The sequence below is a fragment of the Capricornis sumatraensis genome, chromosome 13 (genome assembly GCF_032405125.1).
Source record: "Capricornis sumatraensis isolate serow.1 chromosome 13, serow.2, whole genome shotgun sequence".
NCBI classification, from domain to species: Eukaryota; Metazoa; Chordata; class Mammalia; order Artiodactyla; family Bovidae; genus Capricornis; species Capricornis sumatraensis.
In genome coordinates this window covers 19,913,802-19,941,401 of record NC_091081.1, presented here as the reverse complement: position 1 = coordinate 19,941,401, position 27,600 = coordinate 19,913,802, and the positions used below count along the sequence as shown (strand labels likewise).

At 39.3% G+C, this 27,600-nt stretch overlaps 1 protein-coding gene across 3 annotated transcripts in view; it reads right to left on the bottom strand.

Annotated features, from left to right (window-relative positions):
• Positions 1-27,600, bottom strand: part of MCM9 (minichromosome maintenance 9 homologous recombination repair factor) — an 85,162-nt gene that overhangs the window by 15,555 nt on the left and 42,007 nt on the right. For all 3 annotated transcript variants that reach the window (XM_068984841.1, XM_068984843.1, XM_068984844.1), the window contains exon 7: positions 10,218-10,392. In XM_068984841.1, coding sequence (XP_068840942.1) covers positions 10,218-10,392 — 175 coding nt within the window. The remainder of the gene's footprint in view (positions 1-10,217; positions 10,393-27,600) is intronic.

Below are 27,600 nucleotides of genomic sequence, written 5' to 3'. Positions count from 1 at the left end.
TGTGACTAAGCAATGTCTTTTAAAACCCTGCCATTCTTTTTGTCCATCTCTTTGAAATCCTCTGAGTTAAAGACTTTTCTCATAAAGAGCCACCTCCTATTTAGATCTATACAAAAAAGATGACCTGGATAACCACGGTGGTGTGATCACTCACCTAGAGCCAGACATCCTGGAGTGCAAACTCAAACGGGTCTTAGGAAGCATCACTATGAACAAAGCTAGTAGAGATAATAGAATTCCAGCTGAGTTATTTCAAACCCTAAAAGATGAAGCTGTGAAAGTGCTGCACTTAATATGCCAGCAAATTTGGAAAACTCAGCAGTGGCCACAGGACTGGAAAAGGTCAGTTTTCATTCCAATCCCAAAGAAGGGCAATGCCAAAGAATGTTCAAACTACTGCACAATTGTACTCATTTCACATGCTAGTAAGGTAACACTCAAAATCCTTCAGGCAAGGCTTAAACAGTATGTGAACCAAGAACTTCCAGATGTGTAAGCTAGATTTAGAAAAGGCAGAGGAACCAGAGATCAAATTGCCAACAACCACTGAATCACAGAAAAAACCAGAGAATTCCAGAAAAACATCTACTTCTGCTTCATTGACTACACTAAAGCCTTTGACTTTGTGGATCACAACAAACTGTGGAAAATTCTGAAAGAGATGGGAATATCAGACCACCTCACCTGCCTCCTGAGAGACCAGTATGCAGGTCTAATAGCAACAGTTAGAATCACACATGCAACGACAGACTTATTCAAAACTGGGAAAGGAATACATTAAGGTTGTATATTGTCACCCTGCTTATTTAACTTATTTACAGAATACATCATGTGAAATGCCAGGCTGGATGAAGCAGAAATCAGGACTGGAATCAAGATTGCCAGGAGAAATATCAATAACCTCAGATATACAGATGATACCACCTTTATGGTAGAAAACAAAAAGGAACTAAAGAGTTCTTGATGAAGGTAAAAGAGGAGAGTAAAAAAGCTCACTTAAAACTCAGCATTCAAAAAACTAAGATCATGGCATCTGGTCCCATTACTTCAAGGTAAATAGATGGGGAAACAATGGAAACAGTGAGAGATTATTTTCTTGGGCTCCATAATCACTGCAGACGGTGACTGCAGCCATGAAATTAAAAGATGCTTGCTCCTTGGAAGAAAAGCTATGACAAACCTAGACAGTGTATTAAAAAGCAGAGATATTATTTTGCCAAAATAAACTTTGGTCCATATAGTCAAAACTATGGTCTTTCCAGTAGTCATGTACAGATGTGAGAACTGGACCATAAAGAAGGCTGAGTGCCTAAGAGTTGATGCTTAAAACTGTGGTCTTGGAGAAGACTCTTGAGAGTCCCTTGGATAGCAAGGAAATCAAACCAGTCAATCCTAAAGGAAATCAGTCCTGAATATTCATTGAAAGGACTGATGCTGAAGCTGAAGCTCCAATATTTGGGCCACCTGATGTGAAGAGCTGACTCATTGAGAAAGACTCTGATGGCAGGAAAGATGGAAGGCAGGAGGAGAAGTGGATCACAGTGGATGAGATGGCTGAATGGCATCAGTGACTCAATGGACATGTGTTTGAGCAAACTCTGGGAGATGGTGAAAGACAGGGAAACCTGGCGTGCTACAGTCCATGGGGTCACAAAGAGTCGGATACAACTGAGTGACAACCTGTTTAGATTGATTCACCAGGCTACTCTGGCTGCCTGTCTAAGCTATTGTTTCCCAGCACCAACAAACCTACTAGTACTTACAACTGATGCATGACTTGTTTTTTGCTATATTTAAGTGATTCTTCTGTCCTCATTATAGTCCTGGACAGGCTAAGCACTGGAATGCCCACCAAGCACATAACTCCACAATCCCTTCTACAGAAACGGCCATACATGGACAACTGGCTGGACCAGATATTGAGACCTGACCCAACAGTAGTCCAGCAATAAACTGGCCAGAGGCCTCTGAGCTGGTCTTGCACAAAGCTTCTAATAGGGATGATAATGTCTAACTGAGCCTCTCTCGAGGTCCTTTTGAAATGGACACAAGAGGGAAAGCCAAACTACTAAAGAGAGGTGGAAAAGCCTAAAAAATGCACAAACACACAAATAAATCAAAGACAGAGAAAGTAGACCTTATAGATAAACGAGATACACAAAAAACCAAAAACCCTGAAAGCTAGCTAAGGGAGAGAATACTACAAACTTCAGCCTCCATGTAAACAGAAATTAGTTATGAATTTATGAAGTTGCTTAATCGTGTCCGACTCTTTGCGACCCCATGGACTGTAGCCTACCGGGCTCCTCCATCCATGGGATTTTCTAGGCAAGAATACTGGAGTGGGTAGCCATTTCCTTCTCCAGGGGAACTTCCCGACCCAGGGATTGAACCCAGGTCTCCTGCACTGTAAGCAGACGCTTTACCATCTGAGCCACAAGGGAGGCCTAGACAGACATTAGAAACCAGCAAAGCTAATCCAGAGCCCATACTGGAATAGGAAGATGAGTGGAGACTGAATGAAAAGGGGGAGAGGGCAACGGGTTCCTCATGATGGAGGAACACAGATAAAACCATCATCACAAAAAGGGAGCTCCACAGAGGACCCTGAAAGTTCCTGGGGCCAGAGGAGGCAGGCCTGGAGGAGATGGAGGAGATGTAAGGGACAGGAGTCCCTTGGAGTCCTGAAGGAGACAAGCTATAGATATTAAAGGTCCTACAACACAAATGAGAAACAAAATCAGAAGACACATCAACCTACGCACATCGCCCCTCGTAAACCTTAGGAAAAAAACTCTATTAAGATGGACTGAACTGAGGTTACTCTGAACTAAAAACTAGTACACCATCCAAACCTCTGACTACCACCTTAATAGAATAACTACTACAAATGATTCGGGAAAAGATAAGACATTTTACAATGAATTGGAGTAATATTTATATAAAATGTAATATTTACATATACTACCACAAGAATCAAAATACCTTAGTTGATAAAACCCCATCCCACCATTCCCTTAAAAAATTCACAGAACAGAAGAAATCTGCATTTAATTTCCTCACTTAAACATTCCTAAACAAACATTTGTACATATGAAAAATCATTCCAAATCAGAAATCAAAAACTCAGAACAGAAAAATATAAAAAAGAGGAAGATGAATATCCAGAGATGACTCAGGGAAGAAAATGGGTGGAGAGAGGGAGAAAGTAATTTTAGAAATAAACATTTAAATCTAGGGTGCCAAAGAGCGGACAGACAGGAATGAAAGTATAAAAAAGGGTGCTAAGGGGAGGAATAAAAATGCCAAGGCAATAAAAATGAAGTACAGAAGAGCTAAAAAGTCTAAGAAAAATATTGGTTGCTATAGAATCTAGGCAAAAAAGACCTAACACACGTAATTAGGATTTCTGAAAAATAAAAAAACAAAGAATAGAATATGTAAGACTATAATTCAAGAAAAATTTCCAAAAAGAAATGAAGCCTTTTACATTTCAAAGAGCCTTTACATTTCACTAACATCTAAAAAAATGACCAAGAATAATCAACTGAGACATAGCCTAGTAAAAGTATTATGCTTAAACCACAAAGACAAAAAATCCTTCTGGGCCTTCAGGGAAGAATATCAAATTGCCTACAAAGTAAAGGATATCAGAATGGCACTTGACTTGTGAATACAACATACAAAGCAGGGCTATAGGAAAGAAAGTGTAAGGCTACATCTTTATATCCAGTCATGTTGTTTTTCAAGTATCAAAGCTATGAAAAATAGTTTTAAATATGCACAAAGTCAGTACAGAACTCAGGAACGCTTCCCAAGGAATCTGTTTGAGGAGAGCTTCATTCAAGCAAGAGATGATGGTGCTACTCTGGCAAAAGGACTGATGGTGAGTCTTCAATATATTTAATTATGGGTCTAAGAAAATGAAGGCATAAAAGTAGAAGAGTATATAAATACAAGTGTTATTTGTCCCAACAAAGTATAAAGAATATAACCATTTTTTAATAGTAAAGAGAAGGGAGGAAAGGGAAAGCAGAACATGCTCAGTGGCTATCACATGGGTAATGAAGTACAGTCAAAGGATATTATTTAAAGGGGATGCAGCTAGCATAAAAAGTATTTATAGGTAAGTCCTAGAATAGGTGTTGTCAACTACAGGTGGTGTCAAACTACAGCCTGCAGGTCAAATCTAGGTCTCCATTTATTTTTGAAAGTAAAATTTCACTGGAAAACAGCCATACCGATTCATATACATACTGTCTATGGCTTCTTTATTCTGTATACATTATAGACACATTGATGCAGTCATATTGTCTGCATTAGCAGAGGTGAGTAAGAGAGACAAGAGACAATATAGCCCACAAAAGCCTAAAATAGTTATCTGGACCTTTACACAAAAAATTTGCCAACCCCTAATGTATAACAAAAATACAAACCTTCCCAAATGTCAAACAAATAAAAAAAGAGAAACATAGCAAGTTTTTTTTAAAAAATGAAGTACTTGATATCAAGAATATTGCTAATACCAATAAATGTAAATGTACTTAACTCATATATTAAAAGAAAAAGACTTTCAGGTTACTTGCAAAACAAAGCAAAACAAAATAAAGTGAAACCAACTTTATGGTGTATACAAGAGAACAAATCACAATCAAAAGGCTAAACATAAAGGAAGAAGCAAAGATATAGTAGGCAAATGTAAATAATATGAAATCAGGAGTTGTGATCTTGATATAAGGCAAGTTAAATTTCAGACCACACTGCATTAACACGAAGTGCAAAGCTAAAGCAATGACCTTGATAAAGCAGAATGTTATTCAAAGTTTCTGATGTGAGAAATGCAAAGAGAAAACAACAAACAGTTATAGCAAAGGACTTTATCAAACCACTTTCAGCCTAAGACACATCAAGCAGACAAAAGATTAAGTAAAGGCATAGAAGATCTTATAAGGCACAGTTTAAATGTGTGTTTCTGTGTATTACAGCCTGACAACAGAGAATACAACTTCTCAAGCACAGATGGGCCAGTCATGAAACTCTCCTAGTGTCAGGCCACAGAGAAAAAAGCCTCAGGAAGTTCCTTAAAGTAAAACTAATACAAATAGCACTCTCTGACTGGAATGCAATGAAACCAGAAATTAATAGCACCATCAAAACCCTAGTAATTTTCTAAAAGTCCTTCTATCTGGAGGTTAAAAACTGTTTAAAACAAATCTTGTGAGAAAGGGGATGTATAAACTAAAATTGCAGAATTTCTTAAAAAATAGGAAAGAGATGATAATAAGAACACTACATCTAATAATTATCACTAAAGCAGTGCCTCAGAGCATTTGTTATGACATGTTTTGCATAAGAAGAGGGGAGATGTGCACATGCACACACACATGGTTTGCTTATTTTTGCAAAAAAAAAAAAAGGTTAAATCAGAAACCAGTGAAAAAGGTTTATGTAAGGGACAGGAGAAAATAGAATGAAAGAGGCAGGGATAGGAGTGTAACCTCTTCGATATAAAAGTTTTGTTTTTGACTGCATCTCAAGGCATGTGGGGTCTTAGTTCCCTGACCAGGGATTGAAGCCATTCCTCATGCTATGGAAGTGCCAAGTTCTAGCCGCTGGACCACCAGGGAGCTCCCTGATATAATAGTTTTGATTTTTGAAATATATTTTACAAATTCAGAAAACAAAATTAAACCGAAAAGAATGAGAGGCAAACTCTAAAAGTGAACGCAAACATAGGTTTAAAAACATGTTTCCTAACTGTATATCAAATCAGTAATATGACCACACAAAGAAAAGAACTCAACTAACTTTTGAACATGTACCCTGATCATATATAACCATAGTGGAATATATTCTAAACTCAAAAAGACCACAAAGAAGGCCTGAGTATTACTTACTTTCTTTGTGGTTGATGTTGCTGCCAATGGAATTGGTGTAAAAATTCTGAAACTATTTTGGAGACTCAGCTGAGTTCATAAACACAAGGTGCCCTGTGAACACCTTTACATACAAGTGAAGTAAAATAATTTTGGACAGTTTTAGGTGTCTTCTCATCCTGACCTTGATGATATTGGCTAGAAAACTCTTTCTAAAAAGTACATAAATGGTTGTATAACAATGTGAATGGGTTATATTTTTTTTCAAATTTGTATATTACATTTTATTGTGGTAAAAAATGCCTATCATAAAATTCACCATCTTAACCATTTCTAAGGGTACATTCAATAGTGTTAGATACATTCACACTGTTGTGTGACCAGTCTTTGGAAGTTAATCTTGCGAAACTGAAAACGAATCACAAAACCGTTTGCCACAGTAGCTGCACCATCTGTATTTCATATTTCCATAATCCACAAGGGTTCCGATTGCTCCCCACCCTCACTAACACTTGTGCTTTTCTGGTTTTTGTGTTTTTTACGATCGCCATCTAAACATTTGAACATTTCATTGTGTTTGACTTGCATTTTCCTAATGATTAGTGACGCTGAGCATCTTTTCATGTGCTTGCTGGCCATGTATATATCATCTTTGGATAAATGAGTATTCAAGTCCTTTGTCCAGTTTTTAACTTGATTGATTTGTGCTGCTGAGTTGCAGGAATTCTTTATATATTCTGGTTATTAACTCCTTTTCAGATTTGCAAACATTTTCTCCAACTCAACATGTTAACTTTTCACTCTGTTGCACCGTTTCATACTCAGAAGTTTAAAATTTTGATGCAATCAAGTAAACAAATAAATAAATCTATCATCTTGCTAATTCACTTTTTCTCATCTATTCTTGGTTCCCTTTTTCTTCTCCCCCTGTCTTCTTTTGAATTATTTATGATGTCATTTCATCTCTACAACTCACTTATCAGTTTTAGTTTTTATCTCTTTTACTTTCTAGTGGTTGCTCTAGTGTTTGTATCTTTAATTGATTATGGTCCACACTCGAATAATACCACACCACTTCATGTACAGTGTAAGGCTGGCACAGCTGGTCTGAGCATCTGCACCAGAGGGTCTCTTTCCTCACTTCCTCACTGGGGATGAGCACCTTCCCAGTGGCAGACTGCTATTGCTTGTTACTAGTGTTAGACTTATTTGGAGGCCAGGCTGCTTCTTGGCCTCCTGGTATTTGGCAGGCGCTGTGTACCTGCTCTCAGAGGGGACAGGCGGGAGAGTGGTAAGGCCTCCTGCCTGACCCACCGGTGGCAGCTGAACCCTGTCATGTACCTGTGATGCTTCTCGTGTAGAAGGGGTCTTTCTCTCCTTTCCCAGTGGTCAGACCTCCCCACTTTGTACCAGGTAAGAAGCCTCCGGGTGGCGCAGACCTCTCTGCTTTGTACCGGGTGAGAAGCCTCCGAGTGGTACACACCTCTGCTCTGTACTGGTTAAGAATCCTGGACCCAAGAGATCTGCCTGCCCTCCCCTGAGGAAAAGATGGCTTATGCTTCTGCCCTTTTCCCCAAAGCAGCATCTTTTTGCCCAGTTCCTTTGAGAGTGAAGTAAGGAAGATTCTCTAAACTCCTCCTGAGGCAAAAGGGGTTTTTGCTTCTAGCCCTCCTCCAGGGGTCCCGGCAATGAGAGGGTTTGTTGCCCTAGCCTCAGTGAGTTAAAGGCTTTGGTTTGTATGAGAGGTGTGCCTGGGTGAGCAGCAGGACTTCGTGCCTAGCCCCCAGCAGCAAGCAGGCCTGCGTGAGTGATGAGCAAAGCAGGGGGTCTCTGTTTCTCCTGTGAGCATCTGTGGAGTCCTGTGGAGAAGAGCTTACATGTGAGGACTCCCTTTGGGCTTGGGGTCCAGAGTTGTTCTCAACTGATACGCTATCCCACACTTGGACTTCAGGAAATTTAACATTCTGTAGCTATTTCTTCTTATTTGCATCTATGGCCGCCACCAGTTTCTCTCATGCTCTGTCAAAGGTGAGCAGTCTGTGTGCCTCAGCTCTCCTAGGAGGGGCTTGTCCCATTTTGGAATTGAGTTCCCGTGAGTTCCTTATGAATCAGCTCTCAGATATGGTTGGAAAGTCACGAGCTTTGTGGGCTATCTGGATTTTTCTCATTAGGAGCAGAGAAGTACAGCTTTCTATAGGCCAAGTGGAAGAAGAATTAAGGCTTACGTTTTGTATGTCTCTGCTTTTTCATTTCATTAAAATAAAATTTTATTGCATTTTATAAAAATATTGCTCTGTGACAGACTGAAAAATAAACCAGAAAACCAGTCCATCCCCACAAATAGTGTGAAAAGCACTGTTCTGGTGCATGAAGTAGTTCTGCTTATGATAAGACTGTCCAATCTGTAGGGGCACTGTTGAGTTGTAAGAACTTACAACATACTTATGGAGATAGCACAAAAAGTTCATACTAATTCACACTTAGTAGAGGGTAAGGCGGTAAGAGCAGTTAATAAAGCATTTCCTCTTTCACCGATTTTTTTTCTGTGGCCTATCCTAAAGTACTGCTAATTTTCTCCCTTTCAAAAACATGTTCATAGCACTTGTTCCAGTTTTCCCTGATGGTTAAGGGTTAATTGGGGCTTCCCTGGTGGCTCAGATGGTAAAGAATCTGCCTGCTATGCAGGAGACCTGGGTTCAAATCCTGGGTTAGGAAGATCCCCTGGAGAAGGGAATGGCAACCCACTCCAGTATTTTGGCCTGGAAAAGTCCATGAACAGAGGAGCCTGGCAGGCTACAGGAATCTTTGAAAATGTCCCAGATTGCCTCTGGAAAAGGCCTATCAAAACAAACCACAGATTCTATCAACCAGCAAACATGCTAACTAAAGAGAGACTTAATGAGAAGAGAAAGTAGCCTTGAAGACACTTAGTAAACTGGATCTCTAATTTCTCTGATAAAGAGTTTAGAAACACTAATTCTTCTAAAGTATCTTCTCTCATAACACTTTCATTAAGGACTTATCCCTTTGCTGCTCTTCCATCTTTCCCAACAAAACAGTGAACACCTCAAGGATGGTGTTGTATTCATCTCTGTACTACTCAGTGTCTAGCCCAGTGCCTGGCAAACGGCAGGCTCTGAATGATCATTCATTGAATGAAGCAAATAGACCTGATAATGGTCCTGCATAGTTTTTCCTTGCGGAGAAGGCAATGGCACCCCACTCCAGCACTCTTGCCTGGAGAATCCCATGGACGGAGGAGCCTGGTAGGCTGTAATCCATCGGGTCACGAAGAGTCGGACACGACTGAGTGACTTCACTTTCACTTTTCACTTTCATGCATTGGAGAAGGAAATGGCAACCCACTCCAGTGTTCTTGCCTGGAGAATCCCAGGGACAGGGGAGCCTGGTGGGCTGCCGTCTATGGGGTCGCACAGAGTCGGAGACGACTGAAGCAACTGAGCAGCAGCAGCAGCAGCTTTTTCTTGAATCCTTTTCTTCTGGGCATATCTTTCTCTTACCACCCTTCCTCTTTCCTTTTTTGTGAGTGTATATGAATCGGTTTCACAGAATCCCTACCCACCAGTGTCTGCTTGGCTCCCAGGTACCCACTACTGTTTGAAGACTGTGCCGCCAGCCCTATCTGCCTGGTCAGCTGGCCTCACATTTCTAACAGGGTTGAGATAGTTCTGGCTCTGTTCTTTGCTTGATGACCTGGCAGCCTGCTTGATGGTCAGCCTTTGTAGCCAGATGCGTTTCTTACAACCACCTCAGGGCCTGGGCAAATGAATTCCTATCTGAACCTACCTATTTTCCTCCTCATTGGTCACGTGCAGTCAGGGGCTTACATACCTCAACCTCTGAGCCTCCTTGAGTCATAGTAGGTATTTCATCTTATGCTAATATAAATTATTAGTTTTCCATACGCTGTGATAAACCTTCCATTTGGATATATAAGGAGAATGCCATCAAAAGCAGAAATTACAGTTTCTTCCCCCCCCTTTTGAACCTTTCAAAATTCCTAACATAGTATGTGCCCAGAGTAGACAGATACACAATTATTGAATGAGAGAATGAATTGAATGTTGCATTGAAAGCTCTTCATAGGTTCCCTCCAAGAATTAAGTCAATTTACATTTACAGTGGTCCCTTTCTTTTTGTCAACAGCTCATCTTTACTTCTTCACATATCTCCATGGGAAAACTAACATGGCAGTTAACTGATAAATCTCTTAGAGGACCAAACATATACCTTGCAGTTCAAAAGGGTTCACATTTTCCCATAATCATCCATGAACTAATCTCACTATTCCCATAAATTCTGGAGAAAAGAAACACTTACCCAGCCTTAGCGACACTAATGGTTTGCTGCTCCATTGCTTCGTGGATGCTAGTTCTGTCATGCTCTTTGAGGCTATTAAATTCATCGATACAGCAGAGGCCAGCATCTGCGAGGACTAATGCTCCCGCCTCCAAATTCCATTCTCCTGAGTCTTTTACAGCAGTTACCGTGAGACCTAAGGAAATGAGCAAGCTATGTTAGCTTTTATTTGGAAAGCATGTCTGATAACTATGAAGCTGATATCCCATAAACTTTTTCAGGACTATTACATTTCTTATGGTAATATGTGATCAGTGATCTTTGCTGCTACTATTGCAACTGCAGATGTGGTGGAAATAGTAAGAAAACTGGAGTTAGAAGTGGAGCCTGGAGATGTGCCTGAATTGCTCATGATAAAACTTTATGAAGAGTTGCTTCTTATGATGGGCAGAGAGAGTGATTTCTTGGGATGGAATCTACTGCTGAAGACACTATGAAGCTTACTGAAAGAACAACAAAGGATTTATAATATTACATAGACTTAGTTGATAAAACAGCAGCAGGATTTGAGAGGATTGACTCCAATTTGAACAAAGCTCTACTGTGGGCAGATATTACTGCCTGCCACAGAAAAATCACTGGTGAAAGGAAGAGCCAACTGGTGCAGCAAACTTCATTACTGTCTTATTTAAGACACTGGCACAGCCACCCCAGCCTTCAGCAACCATCACTCTGATCAGTCAGCAGCTATCAACATCAAGACAAGAACCTCCACCAGCAAAAAGATCATGACTTACTCAAGATTACGACTTACTCAGATGACGATTTGCATGCTTTAGCAATAAAGTTCTTTAAAATTAAGTATGTACTTTTAATTAAGTATGTATTTTTTGAGATGTAATGCTACTGTATATCTAATAGACTCCATTATAGTATAAATGTAACTTTTATATGAATTGGGAACCCAAAAAATTTCCTGTAGACTTGCTTTACTGCAGCAGTCTAGAACTTGCAGTATCTCTGAGGTCTCAGTTTACTTATCTACAAAAAAAAGGATATATTATTTATCCAGGCCTCAGTTTATTTATCAATAAAAAAAAGGATGATAGAAAATATTACTTAAAGATTCTTGGATATTCAAGTAGAATATAAAGCTTTTTAAAAGGTGTAAGATACACAGTGAGTGAGTAATTATAATAATTATTGTTGATAAAAACTGATAAATCTCTGGCTAGACTGATGGAGGAAAAAGAAGAAAAGGTATAAATAAAAGACACAGTTATAAATATCAGGATTGTAAGAGAGGACATCACCATACACTCTAAGGACATTAATAACAACAAAATACAATGAACTATGTTCTAACTTACATGAAACAGTCACATTCTCTGAAATATATAAAATGACAAAGTTTATCTAAAAAGGAATAGATATCTTGCAAAATCCTGTATCTACTTTGAAAATTGACTCTAGTTAAAAATGATGCAACATACAGGCTGAAATGACTTCAGGGTGAATCCTACCAGACGTTTATGGAAGAAATAATACCGATTCTACACAAAACTTTCAGAAATATAGAGAAACAAGGAACACTTCCTAACTCATTTAATGAAGCCAGCATTATCATGATTACTAAAAACAGATCAAGATACACTAAAACTACACATCAGTATCCCTCATTAACAGAGATGCAAAAAACCCTTAAATAATAAAAGCAAATAAAACGATATATAAATGATAACAAATCATAACTAAGTGAAGTTTATCTTGAGAATGCAAGGCTAACTCAACATTCAACTATTAATCATTGCAATTTACTGACAAACTAAGGAAGAAAAAGCAAACAACCTCAATGATACAGAAAAAAAAATTTGATAAAACTCAACAATCGTTCAGGATTTTTAAAAAAGTGCTCAGAAACAAAGAAACAGAGGTAACTTGTTCAGTCTGACAAAGGGTATTTATAAAAAATCCTGCAGCTAACATACTGAATGTTCACCCCCAGCCCAACCCTTGCCCCCAAGATCAGAACACGGCATGGAGATTTGCTCTCATCACTCATTTATAATCATACTGGAGGTTCTTACCAGTGAAGTAAAGCAAATGTCCCCTCCCTCCTGAACCTCCCTTCCACCCCAACTGTGGTCTTCTCAGGGTGTATGCCCACTAGTGGGTTGCTGGGTCTTATGGTAGTTTTAGTCCTACTTTTTAAAGACGTCTTCATACTGTTCTTCATGGTGGCTCTATCAATTTACATTCCCACCCACAGTGCCAGAGGATTCCCTTTTCTCGTATCCTCGCCAGCATTTATTATTTGTAGATTTTTTGATGACGGCCATTCTGAGCAGTGTGAGGTCAGGATCGTAGCTGTGATTTGCATTTCTCTAGTAAGCGATGTTGTGCATTTTTCAAGTGTTTCTTGGCCATCTGTATGTCTTCTTTGGAGAAACGACTGTTTAAGTCTTCTGTCCAGTGTTTGATTGGGTTGTTTTTCTGATATTGAGCTACATGAGCTGCTTATATATTTTGGAGATTAAGCCTTTGTCAGTTGCTTCATCTGCAATTAATTTCTCCCATTCTGAGAGCTGTCTTTTCATCTTGTTTATGATTTCCTTTGCCGTGCAAAAGTTTTAATTTTAATTAGGTCCCATTTATTTTTGTTTTTGTTTCTATTACTCTAGGAGATGGGTCATAAATCTTGCTGTGATTTATGTCAGTGTTCTGCCTATGCTTTCCTCTAAAAGGAGTTTTGTAGTTTCTGGTCTTATACTTAGGTCTTTAATCCATTTTGAGCTTATCTTTATGTACGGTGTTACCAAATGTTTTTAATTTCATTCTTTTACATGGAGCTGTCCAGTTTTTCCAGCACTACTTATTGAAGAGGCTGTCTTTCTCCACTGTATATCATTGCCTTCTTTGTCAAAGATAAGGTGCCCATAGGTGTGTAGGTTTATCTCTGGGCTTTCTACCTTGTTCCATTGGTCTATATTTCTGTTTTTGTGCCAGTACTATTACTGTCTTAATGACTGTGGTTTGGTGGTGTAGTCTGAGGTCAGGAAGGTTGATTCCTCCAGCTCCATTCTTCTTTCTCAAGTTGCTTTGGCTATTTGGGGTCTTTTGTGTTTCCATAGAAATTTTTTGTCCTAGTTCTATGAAAAATGCCGCTGATAATTTGACGGGGGTTGCACCGAATCTATAAATGGCTTTGGGTAGTAGTGTGACTCCAATATGGAATCATTTTCACAACACTGATTCTTCTGATCCAAGAATATTGTTTTTGGTTTCCTTCATCAGCGTCTTATAGTTTTCTTACAGTGTCTTACAGTTTTTTGTATATATCTCTCATTCCTTTTTTGCATATAGTTCTCTTTTGTCTCCTTTAGATAGATTTATTTCTAGGTATTTTATTTGTTTTGTTGCAACGGTGAATGTGGTTGATTCCTTAATTTCTCTTTGTGATTTTTCACTGTTAATGCATATGAATGCAAGGGATTTCTGTGTATTTATTTTGTATCCTGTGACTTTACTAAACTCACTGATTAGCTCTAGTAACTTTCTGATAGAATCTTTAGGGTTTTTTTCTGTATAGTATCATGTAAGTTACAAACAGTGAGAGTTTTACTTCTTTTCCAATATGGGTTCCTTTCATTTCTTTTTCTTCTCTAATTGCTGTGGCTAGAACTTCCAAAACTATGTTGAACAATAGTGCCAAGAGTGGGTACTCTTGTCTTGTTTCTGATCTTACAGGAAATGCTTTCAATTTTTCACCGTTGAGAATACTGTTTGCTGTGGGTTTATCATATATGGGCTTTATTATAGAGGTAGGTTCCTTCTATGGCAATTTTCTGGAGAGTTTGTATCATAAATGGGTCATGAATTTTGTCTAAAGTTTTTTCTACATCTATTGAGATTATCATGATCTTTATTTTTGTTAATATGCTGTATCACATTGATTAATTTGCATATATTGAAGAATCTTTGCATTCCTTAGATAAACCTGACTTGATCATGGTGTATGATCCTTTTAATGTGTTGTTGGATTCCATTTGTTAAAATTTTGTTGAGGATTTTTGTGTCTATATTCATCAGTAATACTGGCCCATAATTTTCTTTTTATGTGATGTCTTTGCCTGGCTTTGGAATCAGGGTGATGACGGCCTTGTAGAATGAAAAACTCAATACTTTTAAGATGTTTCTCCAAATTGCTCTATAGATTCAATGCAAGTCCAAACAAAATTCCAGTGGGATTTTTCTTGTTATGGAAATTGAAAAGGTGATTCTAAAATTTACATACAGAAGAAAATAGAAGACTCAAACAAGAAACTAAGTAGGAAGTCTCACATGACTCAATTTCCAGATTTATTACAAAGCCGCAGTAATCAATTTTGTGTGGTACTGGACAAAGGATATAAACAGACAGAACAATGGAATAGAATACAGTCCAAAAATAGCCCCACAAATGTATGGTCAAGTAATTTTTGATAAAAATGCAAAAGCAATTCTATGGAGGAAGGATAATCTGATATCCTTGTGTTACAGCAAAACAGAAAAACACTAAATGAAACTCCCTGGTGGCCCTGATGGTAAAGAATCTGCCTGCAATGCAGGAGACCCAGGTCCAATCTCTGGGTTGGGAAGATCCCCTGGAGGAGGAAATGGCAACCCACTTCAGGATTCTTGCCTGGAGAATCCCATGGACAGAGGAGCCTGGTGGGCTACAGTCCATGGGATTGCAAAGAGTCGGACACAACTAAGCTACTAACACTCTGTGCTACAGAAACACAGGAAAACACTAAATGAACCTATTCTGCTGCCAAGTCACTTCAGTCGTGTCCGACTCTGTGTGACCCCATAGACGGCAGCCCACTAGGCTCCCCCGTCCCTGGGATTCTCCAGGCAAGAACACTGGAGTGGGTTGCCATTTCCTTCTCCAATGCATGAAAGTGAAAAGTGAAAGTGAAGTTGCTCAGTCGTGTCCGACTCTTAGCGACCCCATGGACTGCAGCCAACCAGGCTCCTCCATCCATGGGATTTTCCAGGCAGGAGTACTGGAATGGGGTGCCATTGCTACAGTTCTTTAAAATATTTGTTCTTGGAAGTGAACTATAGATTTCTCCAATGAGAAATTTTCACTGTATAATTTAGTTTCAAGTTCCAAAGCTTGGCCACCATTTTTCATACTTTAAATTGTCAGTAGCCCTCACATATTGTGACTTTCCTTTAAAAGCTGCCCTGTAGCTTTGTTTCAGAAAAAGTCTGAGTACTTCAGAGAATTTAGTTGAAATCTACTGTAAGACCTATACAGGGGTAGGACAGCAATCCACAGATGTAAGGAGAGGCTCTCCTGTTAAGTCCAGGAGATAGGAGACCTTGGGTGTGTTTGGTCTGATGTCACCAAACCTGTACACATTTTCATTGACTTTACTGCTGACTTTGTTACCTTCTGTGGATTGCTGATTTCTCTGCTTCTTTACTGAATGGAGCCTTTTTTAAAAAGGCATACAATTTAAACTTTGAAAAATCAAAGGTAAAGGAAAAAAATCTTGAAAAAAGCCATAGGTGAAATAAACCACCTTACCTATGGTGCTGTAACAACTGGATATCCTGATGCAAAAAGAAAAAAAGTCAGTATTTCTCCATACTTCATATTTAATACAAAAATTAACTCATAATGAATGAAAGACCTAAATGAAAAATATAAAACCTATGGAAGGAAACATAGGGAAAAAAGCTATGTGAGCTCCTCCGATTTCTGGCCCAGCACTTAAGGGGCTTAGAAATTGCTAATCTACTCTAATAAGTGAAAACCTAAGCAAACTGAAAAATCAACAACTGTTCTATGATCCATCAAAGCAATGAGGTCACAGGGCAAACTGCTGCCCCCGAAATTGGAAAGATGGAGAATTATAACGAAGCCCCCACATGCACCAGTGCTGGAATAGAAAACCCTGAACTGTAACTGGCAAACTTCTGGAGGTTCAATGAGGACAACTCTGAAAATTAAAAATTCCTTAGGAACCCAGCCACGGAGGGCATGGGTACATATACTTTTGTGAATTTTACCTCCAGGAGCTCTACCAGGCTCTCACATTGAATACCAAGTTTGTCTCTGACATTGTAATCAGAAAGGTTAAAAGTCTAAGAAAAAATGAAAGAGACATTCTAGAGATCAGAACCACTAGAGATGACGAATGCCTTTGATGGGCTCATGTGTGGAAGGGACATGGCGGAGGAAAAAATCTCTGAGAACAAGCAGGACCTTGTATGTGTGTGCGCTCAGCCATGTCTGACTCTTTGCAACCTCATGGAATGTAGCCTGCCAGGCTCCCATGTTCATGGAATTTTCCAGGTAAGAATACTGGAGTGGGTTGCCATTTCCTACTTCAGGGGATCTTCCTGACCCAGAGATAGTCAACAGAAATTTCTAAAACTGAAAAGTAAAGGAAAAAATTTGGAAAATAACAGAACAGAATATCCAAGAAGTATGGAACAACTACAGAATGTGTAACATACATATAATGGGTATAATGGGAATACTAGAAGAAATAACAGAGAAATTACAGAAGCAACATTTGAAGCAATAATGAAAAATTCTCTAAATTAATGTCAGACACCAAACCATGGATCCAAAAAACTCAGCGACTATAAAGCAGGAAAAACACTAAACAAAACTATACCTAGGCATATGACTTAAACTTTAGAAAATCAAAAGTAAAGAAAAAAACTGGTGAAAAAAGTAGAGGAAACAAACCACCTTACCTATGTGTGTGCATGTGCACGTGCTAAGTCACTTCAGTTATGTCCGACTGTTTGCCACCCCACGGACAGTTAGCCAACCAGGCTCCTCTGTCCATGGAATTCTCCAGGCAAGAATACTGGAGTGGGCTGCCATTCCCTTCTCCAGGGGATCTTCCTAACCCAGGGATCAAACCCAGGTCTCCCGCATTGTGGACAGATTCTTTACTGTCTGAGCCACTAGGGAAGCCCCCACCTTACCTTAGAGGAGCATAAATGAAAATTATATCCAACTTTCCCTCAGAATATTTCAATATGGTCTAAAAAATGCATTAAGGCAAGACTAGCATTCAAAAATGAAGATAAAATCACACCAAGTTCTGCACTGGTTAGATAATATCCAGAGAGGAGTCAGCAAACTATGATCTGTGAGCAAGATTTGGCCCAACCACCTGTTTTTGCAAAAATAGTTTTTTGGAACACAGTCACATTCATTTACATACTGTCTATAGCTGTTTTCACACTACAATGGCAGAGTCAAGTAATTATGACAGACACTGAAAGGTCTTCAAAAATCTAAAATATTTATACCTAGTCCTTTACAGAAAAAAAGTTGCTAACTCCAGAGTATTAATATCTACTTTGAAATATCAAATTTTAAAAGAAATACTAATAAAAAAGTAGAATAATGAAGGACATGGAAAATAATGCCACTGAAAGAATAGCTTGTAGCATAGGTTTGTTGGTTAGCCAGAAACAAAGATTTAGAGAAGAGAAAGCAACTATTAAGTATTTAAAGAACTATCCTGCTGCTGCTGCTTCTGCTAAGTCGCTTCAGTCGTGTCCGACTCTGTGCGACCCCAGAGATGGCAGCCCACCAGGCTCCCCCGTCCCTGGGATTCTCCAGGCAAGAACACTGGAGTGGGTTGCCATTTCCTTCTCCAATGCATGAAAGTGAAAAGTGAAAGTGAAGTCGCTCAGTCGTGTCTAACTCTTAGCGACCCCATGGACTGCAGCCCACCAGGCTCCTCCGTCCATAGGATTTTCCAGGCAAGAGTGCTGTCCTATGGAAGATCAGTTAGACTAATTTAGGGTGGCTTCAAAAGAATTAACACACCAATATGTAGAATTTTACAGGGAAGTGTTGGAAATCTCAAGATGTTTAAAAAGGAATGTGCTACCTTGTGAAGTAAGAAATCAAAGTAATCTTTAAGCAAAAGTGGAAAGTCCACTTGTCAGAAATAACATAGAAACAAATTCTATGTTATTCATGCAACAAATAGGTGGCTGGACAACAGGAAATCAGAAAAAACTGCGATGAAGGAAAAGGAAGACACAACATACCATAATTAGAGATGCAGCTAAAGCAGTGTTTACAAAGTAACTTACAGCTATAAATGTCTACATTAAAACAGAAGAAAGATCTCAAGTCAAAAATCTATGCTGCCACCTTAAGACACTGGAAAAAAGGAAGAGCAAATTAAACCCAAATTAGCAAAAGGAAGGAGGTAATGTGTACTGTAACAGAAATCACTGAGACAGAATGTAAAAACAAGAGAAAATTCATAAATCCAAAAGGTGATGCATTTTAGCTACACTGACCAAGCCAAAAAGAGAGGAACAAAATTATACTAAAATCAGGAATCAAAGACGGGACATTATCAATGACTTTACAGAAACAAAAAGGATTACAAAGGGAAACAACAAATAACTTTATGTTAACCAATTAGATAATTCATGTGAAATTAACAAATTTCTAAATAGACACTACCAAAACTAACTCAAGAAGAAAAAGAAAATCTGAACAGATGTATAGTAAGTAGGGATTGAATTAGTAATTTAAAAACTACCCACAAAGAAAAACCCACACACAGATGGCTTCAACACTAGAAGAATCCAGTATGAATTCTTCACAAACTCTTTACAAGTAGAAAAGGAGGAAACATTTCCTAACTTGTTCTATGAGAACAGTATTACCTATACACCAAAAATCAAAAGCATTAAGACTACTAAAGACCAATATTTCTTATGAATACATATATACGAAAATCCTCAATACTACTGAACCGAATCCCACAATATATAAAAAGGACTATGTAACCATGATCCAGTGAGATAAATCTCTGGAGTTCAAGATTGGTGGTATAACATCTAGAAATCAATTAATGTAATATTTTCACATTAACAGAATAAGGGACAAAAATCATATGATCATATCAATAGAGGCAGAAAAAGCTATTTGACAAAATTCAACAATACTTCGTGAAAAAATGCTCAAACCAGGAATAGAAGAGAACTTCACTCTGATAAGGACATCTACAAAAAACCCAGAACTAACATCATTCTTGATGTAAGACTGAACGTATTCATGTTAAGATCAGAAACAAGACAGGGATGTTCACTCTCATTACTTCTATTCAACAGAGTACTGGAGGTTCTAGGAAGGGCAATAAGACAAAAAATGAAATAACAGGCATCCAGAAGGGAAAGGAAACAGTAAAAATATCCCTGTGTGCAGATGGCATGATCTTACAGATAGAAAATCCTAAGAATTACAATTAAATCACAGCTAACAAATGAGTTCCTCAAGGTTGAAGGATACACAATTAATTTTTAAAATTAAATTGTGTCTATATACTTTCAAGGTGAAGAATATGAAAATATAACTAATAAAGTAATTCCATTTATAATAGCATTAAAAATAATAAAATACTTAGAAATGGATTTAACAAAAGAAGTATATAAAACTTATACTGTGAAAAGTACAGAATGTTGTTAAAAGAAATTAAAGATGTCTTAAATAAATGAAAAAACACCGCACATACATCCACTGACTTTTTCTGCTTGTATTTTTTTAATCATTTCTCAAAAAACACTGCCTAATCATAGGCCAGAAGATTGATGTCTTTGATGTGTTTTCTCCTAAGAGTTTTATACTTTTAGCACCTTATATTTAAGTCTTTCATTTAGTTTAAATTATTTTTTGCATGTTGTGTGAACAAGAGTCCAAACTTATATTTTTGCTTTTGGATGTCCAATTTCCCAGCAGTGAGTTTTGAAAAGACAATTTCTTCCCCCAGTGAATTGTTCTGGAACCCTTATCAAAAATGGATTGACCATAAATGTATGGATTTATTTCTGGACAATTAATTCTGTTCTATTGGCTTATATCTTTATGCCATTACCACACTGGACTTTATCAAAAAGCTTCTGCGGTACAAAAGACACCCACAGGAAAATGAAAAGATAATCCACACTAAGGGAGAAAATTTTTCCAAACCTGGTAAGTACTAGTCTCTGGTAAGTCTCAGATAAGAGACTTGTATTTAGAATATATAAAGAACTTACAACCCAACAATAAAGACAATCCAATTTTTTTAAATGGCCAAAAGAGCTGATATACAAATGGCCAACAAGCAAATGAAAAATGTTCAACTCCTCTTTAGCCATCAGAGAAATGTAAATCAAAACCACATTGAGATACCACTTCACACACCACCCACAGCTATAATCAGAAAGACATAATAACAGAAAAAAAAAAAAAAACCAGACAGACAGACATAATAAGAAGTGTTAGTTGGGACGTGGAGAAATTGGGAAGCTTATACATTGCTGGTGGGAACATAAGATAGTGCAGATACTTTGGAAAACAGTCCACTGGTTCCTCATAAGGAGTTACCACATGACTCAACAACTCCACTCTTAAGCACAGACCCAGAAAAATGAAAATTTGTATATAAATGTTGATAGCAATATGGCTGTTATCAAAAAAATCACTGGGGCTACCGTGGTGGTCCAGTGGTAGGACTCTGTGTTGCCAATGTAGGGGTGGGGGTGGCGAGTGAGGGGCAGTGAGGGCATGAATTCGATCCTCGGTCAGGGAACTGGATCTCACGTATCACAAAGATTTCGCATGCTGCAACAAAGACCTGGTGCAGCGAAATAAACACATAACTAGTTTTTTAAAAAAATCACCGTATAATCATACTGGGGCTATATGGAGATACACTCTGTGTATGCTGGATGCAAGGCCTTAACAAGCACAAATTCTACCAACAAAATCTACCAATTAATCATCTATTAGTTCATTTGTGAAACCTTCCCCCTTCCTATCCTTTTTAGTCTTCGAAACAACCCTGTGTATAAGGTCTCCCTCCAATCTCAGGAAGATTACTTGCCTAGCTTCTGTCAAGCGTTGACTCCATCTTATGTCATTTGTCTCTATAGTAACCAACTAAAAAAGCTGCTATGCTGAGTGGCAGCTTTGTGCAAACGGTGGTCTAGTGTGAAGATGTTTTAAAGATTTGAGCCCTCTCTTTACTTATCACTGAATTCTTCCTAGTACCAGGAAAAGGAGAAAGCCTCTAACAAATGGGACAGGTGGAGAGTGAAAGAGAAAAGGATGGAATGTAAAACACGAAGGACAGTGGACTCCAAGTAGAGACTGAGTTTAGAAGGAAATGAGTTTAGGAGCTTCATTTATAAGAAGACTAAGAACACAAGGTTAAAAACTAGATACAAAAAACCAAGATAATTATCAAGTATTTCCATACATATTCTTCTGGTCAGAAACAATACCATGATGTTAACATCAACAGATTGCCCACAAGAAATGTAACCATGGTGCTTCAGAAAGTGGACTAATATGGATGAGATCCAAAAGGTATTTAACAGTATAGCCCAGCTTGGGTAAGGGGCCAGACACAGCTTCTCTCTTCAACAAACTTGTAACCTAATGGTGGGTAGCACCGAAATCAAAACAGGGAAACTGTTGTTAATGAGGTGGAGCAGAGAATGGAGGAGGAGAATGTACTTTATGTAACGAACATGAAAACCTTATTAAAAGCATAAGGATGCATTCCGGGATCCATCGTCACCCACCTCCCAGTCACTCCTGCAACAGGAAGCCTGGCATCTGCAGCTTCAATGGGGCTCCCACAGCTTTGCAGTGGCTGCAGCCTCCTCTCACCCCCACTATCTACCTGGGCAAAGCTCATTCATGGAGCTCTGTTCCTCAGTTCAGTTCAGTTCAGTCGCGTCCAACTCTTTGGGACCCCATGAATCGCAGCACACCAGGCCTCCCTGTCCTTCACCAACTCCCGGAGTTCACTCAGACTCACGTCCATCGAGTCCGTGATGCCATCCAGCCATCACATCCTCTGTCGTCCCCTTCTCCTCCTGCCCCCAATCCCTCCCAGCATCAGAGTCTTTTCCAATGAGTCAACTCTTCGCATGAGGTCGCCAAAGTACTGGAGCTTCAGCTTTAGCATCATTCCTTCCAAAGAAATTCCAGGGTTGATCTCCTTCAGAATGGACTGGTTGGATCTCCTTGCAGTCCAAGGGACTCTCAAGAGTCTTCTCCAACACCACTGTTCAAAAGCATCAATTCTTCGGCGCTCAGCTTTCTTTATAGTCCAACTCTCACATCCATACATGACTACTGGAAAAACCATAGCCTTGACTAGACAGACCTTAGTCGGCAAAGTAACATCTCTGCTTTTGAATATACTATCTAGGTTGGTCATAACTTTTCTTCCAAGGAGTAAGCGTCTTTTAATTTCATGGCTGCAGTCACCATCTGCAGTGATTTTGGAGCCCCAAAAAATAAAGTCTGACACTGTTTCTACTGTTTCCCCATCTATTTCCCATGAAGTGATGGGACCAGATGCCATGATCTTCGTTTTCTGAATGTTGAGCTTTAAGCCAACTTTTTCATTCTCCTCTTTCACTTTCATCAAGAGGCTTTTTAGCTTCTCTTCACTTTGTGCCATAAGGGTGGTGTCATCTGCATATCTGAGGTTATTGATATTTCTCCTGGCAATCTTGATTTCAGCTTGTGTTTCTTCCAGTCCAGCGTTTCTCATGATGTACTCTGCATAGAAGTTAAATAAGCAGGGTGACAATATACAGCCTTGACGTACTCCTTTTCCTATTTGGAACCACTCTGTTGTTCCATGTCCAGTTCTAACTGTTGCTTCCTGACCTGCATACAGATTTCTCAAGAGGCAGGTTAGGTGGTCTGGTATTCCCATCTCTTTCAGAATTTTCCACAGTTTATTGTGATCCACACAGTAAGAGTTCATTAATCAAGTCATTACTACAGTGTCTGCCAGCATGTGGGTTCTTCCAGGAAATTATACCAATTGCTTTTCTACCCATAAAGTCCACTTTAAATATTATCTGACACAGTAGAGAGAAAATAGAGAAACACTAATTCAGCAATTAAGGGAGCAGGATCCTGAGCGGCAGTGTCCTCATTGGTTATATGGGGCTAATCTTACCTTGCTACCATACCAAAGTGTTGCAAGAATTAAAAACAGGTTATTTAAAAGCTTTTTACAAACAGTAAAGAAAACATCATACCATATGTATATACATATGTACCATGTATCTATATACATACCACACACACAGCCTTTCTTGTGACATCAAAATTTGGTTCTCATTCCAACTTCAAAGAAAGGCAATGCCAAGCAATGCTCAAACTACCACACAACTGCACTCATCTCACAGGCTAGTAAAGTGATGCATAAAATTCTCTAAGCCAGGCTTCACCAATACATGAATCGTCAATTTCCAGATGCTCAAGCTGGTTTTAGAAAAGGCAGAGGAACCAGAGATCGAATTGCCAACATCTGCTGGATCATGGAAAAAGCAAAAGAGTTCCAGAAAAACATCTATTTCTGCTTTATTGACTATGCCAAAGCCTTTGATTGTGTGGATCACAATAAACTGTGGAAAATTCTTCAAGAGATGGGAATACCAGACCACCTGACCTGCCTCTTGAGAAACATATATGCAGGTCAGAAACCAACAGTTAGAACTGGACATGGAACAGACTGGTTCCAAATAGAAAAAGGAGTGAGTCAAGGCTGTATATTGTCACCCTGCTTATTTAACTTATATGGAGAGTACATCATGAGAAATGCTGGGTTGGAGGAAGCACAAGCTGGAATCAAGATTGCTGAGAGAAAGACTAATAACCTCAGATATGCAGATGATACCACTCTTATGGCAGAAAGTGAAGAACTGAAGAGCCTCTTGATGAAAGTGAAAGAGGAGAGTGAAAAAGTTGGCTTAAAGCACAACATTCAGAAAACTGAGATCATCGCATCCAGTCCCATCAGTTCATGGCAAATAGATGGGGAAACAGTGGAAACAGTGTCAGACTATTTTTTTAGGCTCCAAAATCACTGCAGATGGTGACTGCAGCCATGAAATTAAAAGATGCTTGCTCCCTGGAAGGAAAGTTATAACCAACCTAGACAGCATATTAAAAAGCAGAGACATTACTTTGCCAACAAAGGTCCATCTAGTCAAGGCTATGGTTTTTCCAGTGGTCATGTATGGATGTGAGAGTTGGACTATAAAGAAAGTTAAGCGCAGAAGAATTGATGCTTTTGAACTGTGAGGTTGGAGAAGACTCTTGAGAGTCCCTTGGACTGCAAGGAGATCCAACCAGTCCATCCTAAAGGAGATCAGTCCTGGGTGTTCATTGGAAGGACTGATGTTGAAGCTGAAACTCCAATACTTTGGCCACCTGATGCAAAGATCTGACTCTTTAGAAAAGACTCTGATGCTGGGAAAGATTGAGGGCAGGAGGAGAAGGGGACGACAGAGGATGAGATGGTTGGATGGCATCACCGACTCAATGGACATGGGTTTGGGTGGACTCCGAGAGTTGGTGATGGACAGGGAGGCCTGGTGTGCTGCGGTTCATGGGGTCGCAGAGTTGGATACGACTGAACTGAACTGATACAACCAGTACTGTTCAAGGTGCATCTAACACTTTCTATTCTGTGCCATACTGATGTGATTACATAGTCACTTCTCCTACTGGACCAAATGATCTTTGAGGATAATATCCATGTATGTTTTTGTCTTTGAATATTCCACAGAGCTAGCACAATAATTTCACATAATTAATGGTCTCTCTCTCTACATGTATAATGAGTTACTATTATTAAAATCATTACTGTAGGAGCTATTCCTTCCAGAAACATCTGTAGACTACAGAAAATCTCTACACTCTACATTCATAGAGAAATTTTCCTTTAAAACTATCATTAGGGCTTCCTTGGTGGCCTAGTGGTTAAGAATCTGCCTGCTAATGCTAATGGTTTTGATCCCTGGTCCAGGATGATCCCACATGCCTCAGCGCAACTAAGTGAGCCATAACTACTAAGTCATCACTCTAGAGTCCGACAGCCACAACTACTGAAGCCCGTGCGCCCGAGAGGCCATGCTCCGCAACACAAGAAGGCACTACAGTGAGAAATCTGTGTGCCACAGCTAGAGAGGAGCCCCCACTGACCGCAACTAGAAAAAGCCTGCACATAAAAACCCAGTGCTGCCAAAGTAAATAAACCAAAAAAAAACTAGCATTAAATTTTGACATCCTATAACTAATAACAGGGAGCTCCTTTAACTAAAGATCATATTACAGCCAGCCTTAAATGAGATTTTTTTAAAAAGATGGGGACAATAACACAAATGTGTTCTCAAAGAGAATTTAGTACAGTGACAAATAATTACCATTTATATTAATTGGTATTAAGATACCAATATATATAGAGAAACCATTTATTATGACAAATCATTGTGCCAGGTAAAATTTAGGAATTAAACAAAGGCAAGAGGTCAACATTTCCATACCTATGATAACTTCTGCAGCAGGCAGTGTCTGAGATTTGACTTCTCAGTTCTAATACATTTTAACTCAGTGTATTTTAACTTTGTGGATCACAACAAACTGTGGAAAGCTGTTAAAGAGATGGGAATACCAGACAACCTTATCTGTCTCCTAGGAACCCAGTACGCAGGTCAAGAAGCAACAGTTACAACCCTGGTTGACTGGTTCAAGATTGAGAAAGGAGTACGGCAGGGCTGTCTGCTGTCACCTTGCTTGTTTAGTCTGTACTCTGAGCACATCATGAGAAATGCCGGGCTGGATGAGTTACAAGCTGGAATCAAGATAGGCGGGAGAAACATCAACAACTGAGATATGCGGATGATAACACGCTATTGGCAGAAAGCAAACAGAAACTAAAGAGCCTCTTGATGAGCGTGAAGGAGGAGGGTGACAGAGCTGGCTTAAAGCTAAATATTAAACAAAATTTAAGATCATGGCATCCAGCCCCATTACCGCATGGCAAATAGAAGGAGAAGAGGTGCAAGTAGTGACAGATTTCCTCTTCTTGGGCTTCAAAATCACTGTAGATGGTGACTGCAGCCATGAAATCAGAAGATGTTTGCTTCTTCACAGGAAAGCTATGACAAACCTAGACAGTGTGTTGAAAAGCAGAGACGTTACTCTGGCAACAAAGGTCCACATAGTCAAGCCTATGGTCTTCCCAGTGGTCACATATGGTTGTGAGAGCTGGACCATAAAGAAGGCAGAGCACCAAACAATTGATGTCTTCAAACTGCGGTGCTGGAGAAGACTCCTGAAAGTCCCTTGGATGGCAAGGAGATCAAATCAGTCAATCTCAAGGGAGATCAACCCTGAATACCCTTTGGAAGGACTGATGCTGAAGCTCCAGTATTTTGGTCATCTGATGCGAACAGTCAATTCACTGGAAAAGTCCCTGATGCTAGGAAATATTGAGGGCAGAAGGAGAAGAGGGCATCAGAGGATGAGATGGCTGAATGGCATCACCGATGCAATGTACATGAACTTGGGCAAACTTTGGGACACAGTGAGGGACAGGGAGTCCTGGTGTGTTGCAGTCCATGGGGTCTCAAGAGTTGGACACGACTGGGTGACTGAACAACAATTTTAATTCAGTTTAATTCTAGTACATTTAACTCACTCTTTCATCTAGCTTTGTGTGTGACCTCAATTTAACTTCAACTTTAAGATTCTGAAAAGCCCTCTGTAGATGAGCTTTGGAACTCAGAAGCAAGCTGCATCTAGTCTGTTCAGAATTCAAGGTGAGTATGCACAGTAGCAGACACTTCCTCTGAGAAATGTCTGCAGCACACAACCCCACCCTACAACCTACAACCTATATGACCACATCGTTTCACTCCATAGAACGCCCTTGATAAATGAACATCAAGCGGATTACATACATAGATTGTTAGGGCTGCCAGACTGGGTGGCTTAAATAATAGAAACCTGTTTTTTCACAGTTCTGTTCTGAAGGTTAAAAGTAAAAGATCAGATGTCAGCAAGGTTGGTTTCATTTGACCTACAAATGGCCACTTTCTTGAGTCCTCAAGCGGTCTTTCTTCTGTGCATGAGTGCCTTTGGCGTCTCTTTTTATGTCCAAACTTCCTCCTCATATAAAGAAACTAGTTAGAATGGATTAGGGCCCACTCCAAGGGACTCACTTTAACTTAAACACCTCTTTTAAGGCCCTGCCAGCAACTACAGTCAGTCTGAGATACTGAGGGCACACATATGAATTTGGGGTCAGGGAGAACGGCACAATTCAGCCCATAACAATAGCTAACTAGGTTCATTTATCTCTGTCCTAGGCATTAACTTAGTCTTTGTTCCTTTTAGAGCCAAAGCAACCTTTTTCAGCCACCCTTCCCCCAAGCAGGCTATACAGAGAGAAGTGATTTGAGGATTACATTCCATGTAGCCTTCTAAGTGTCATGTGGGTCCCCCTGGGTACTTCACATACGACAACATTCATGGCAACCCATCTGCGGCAACGTG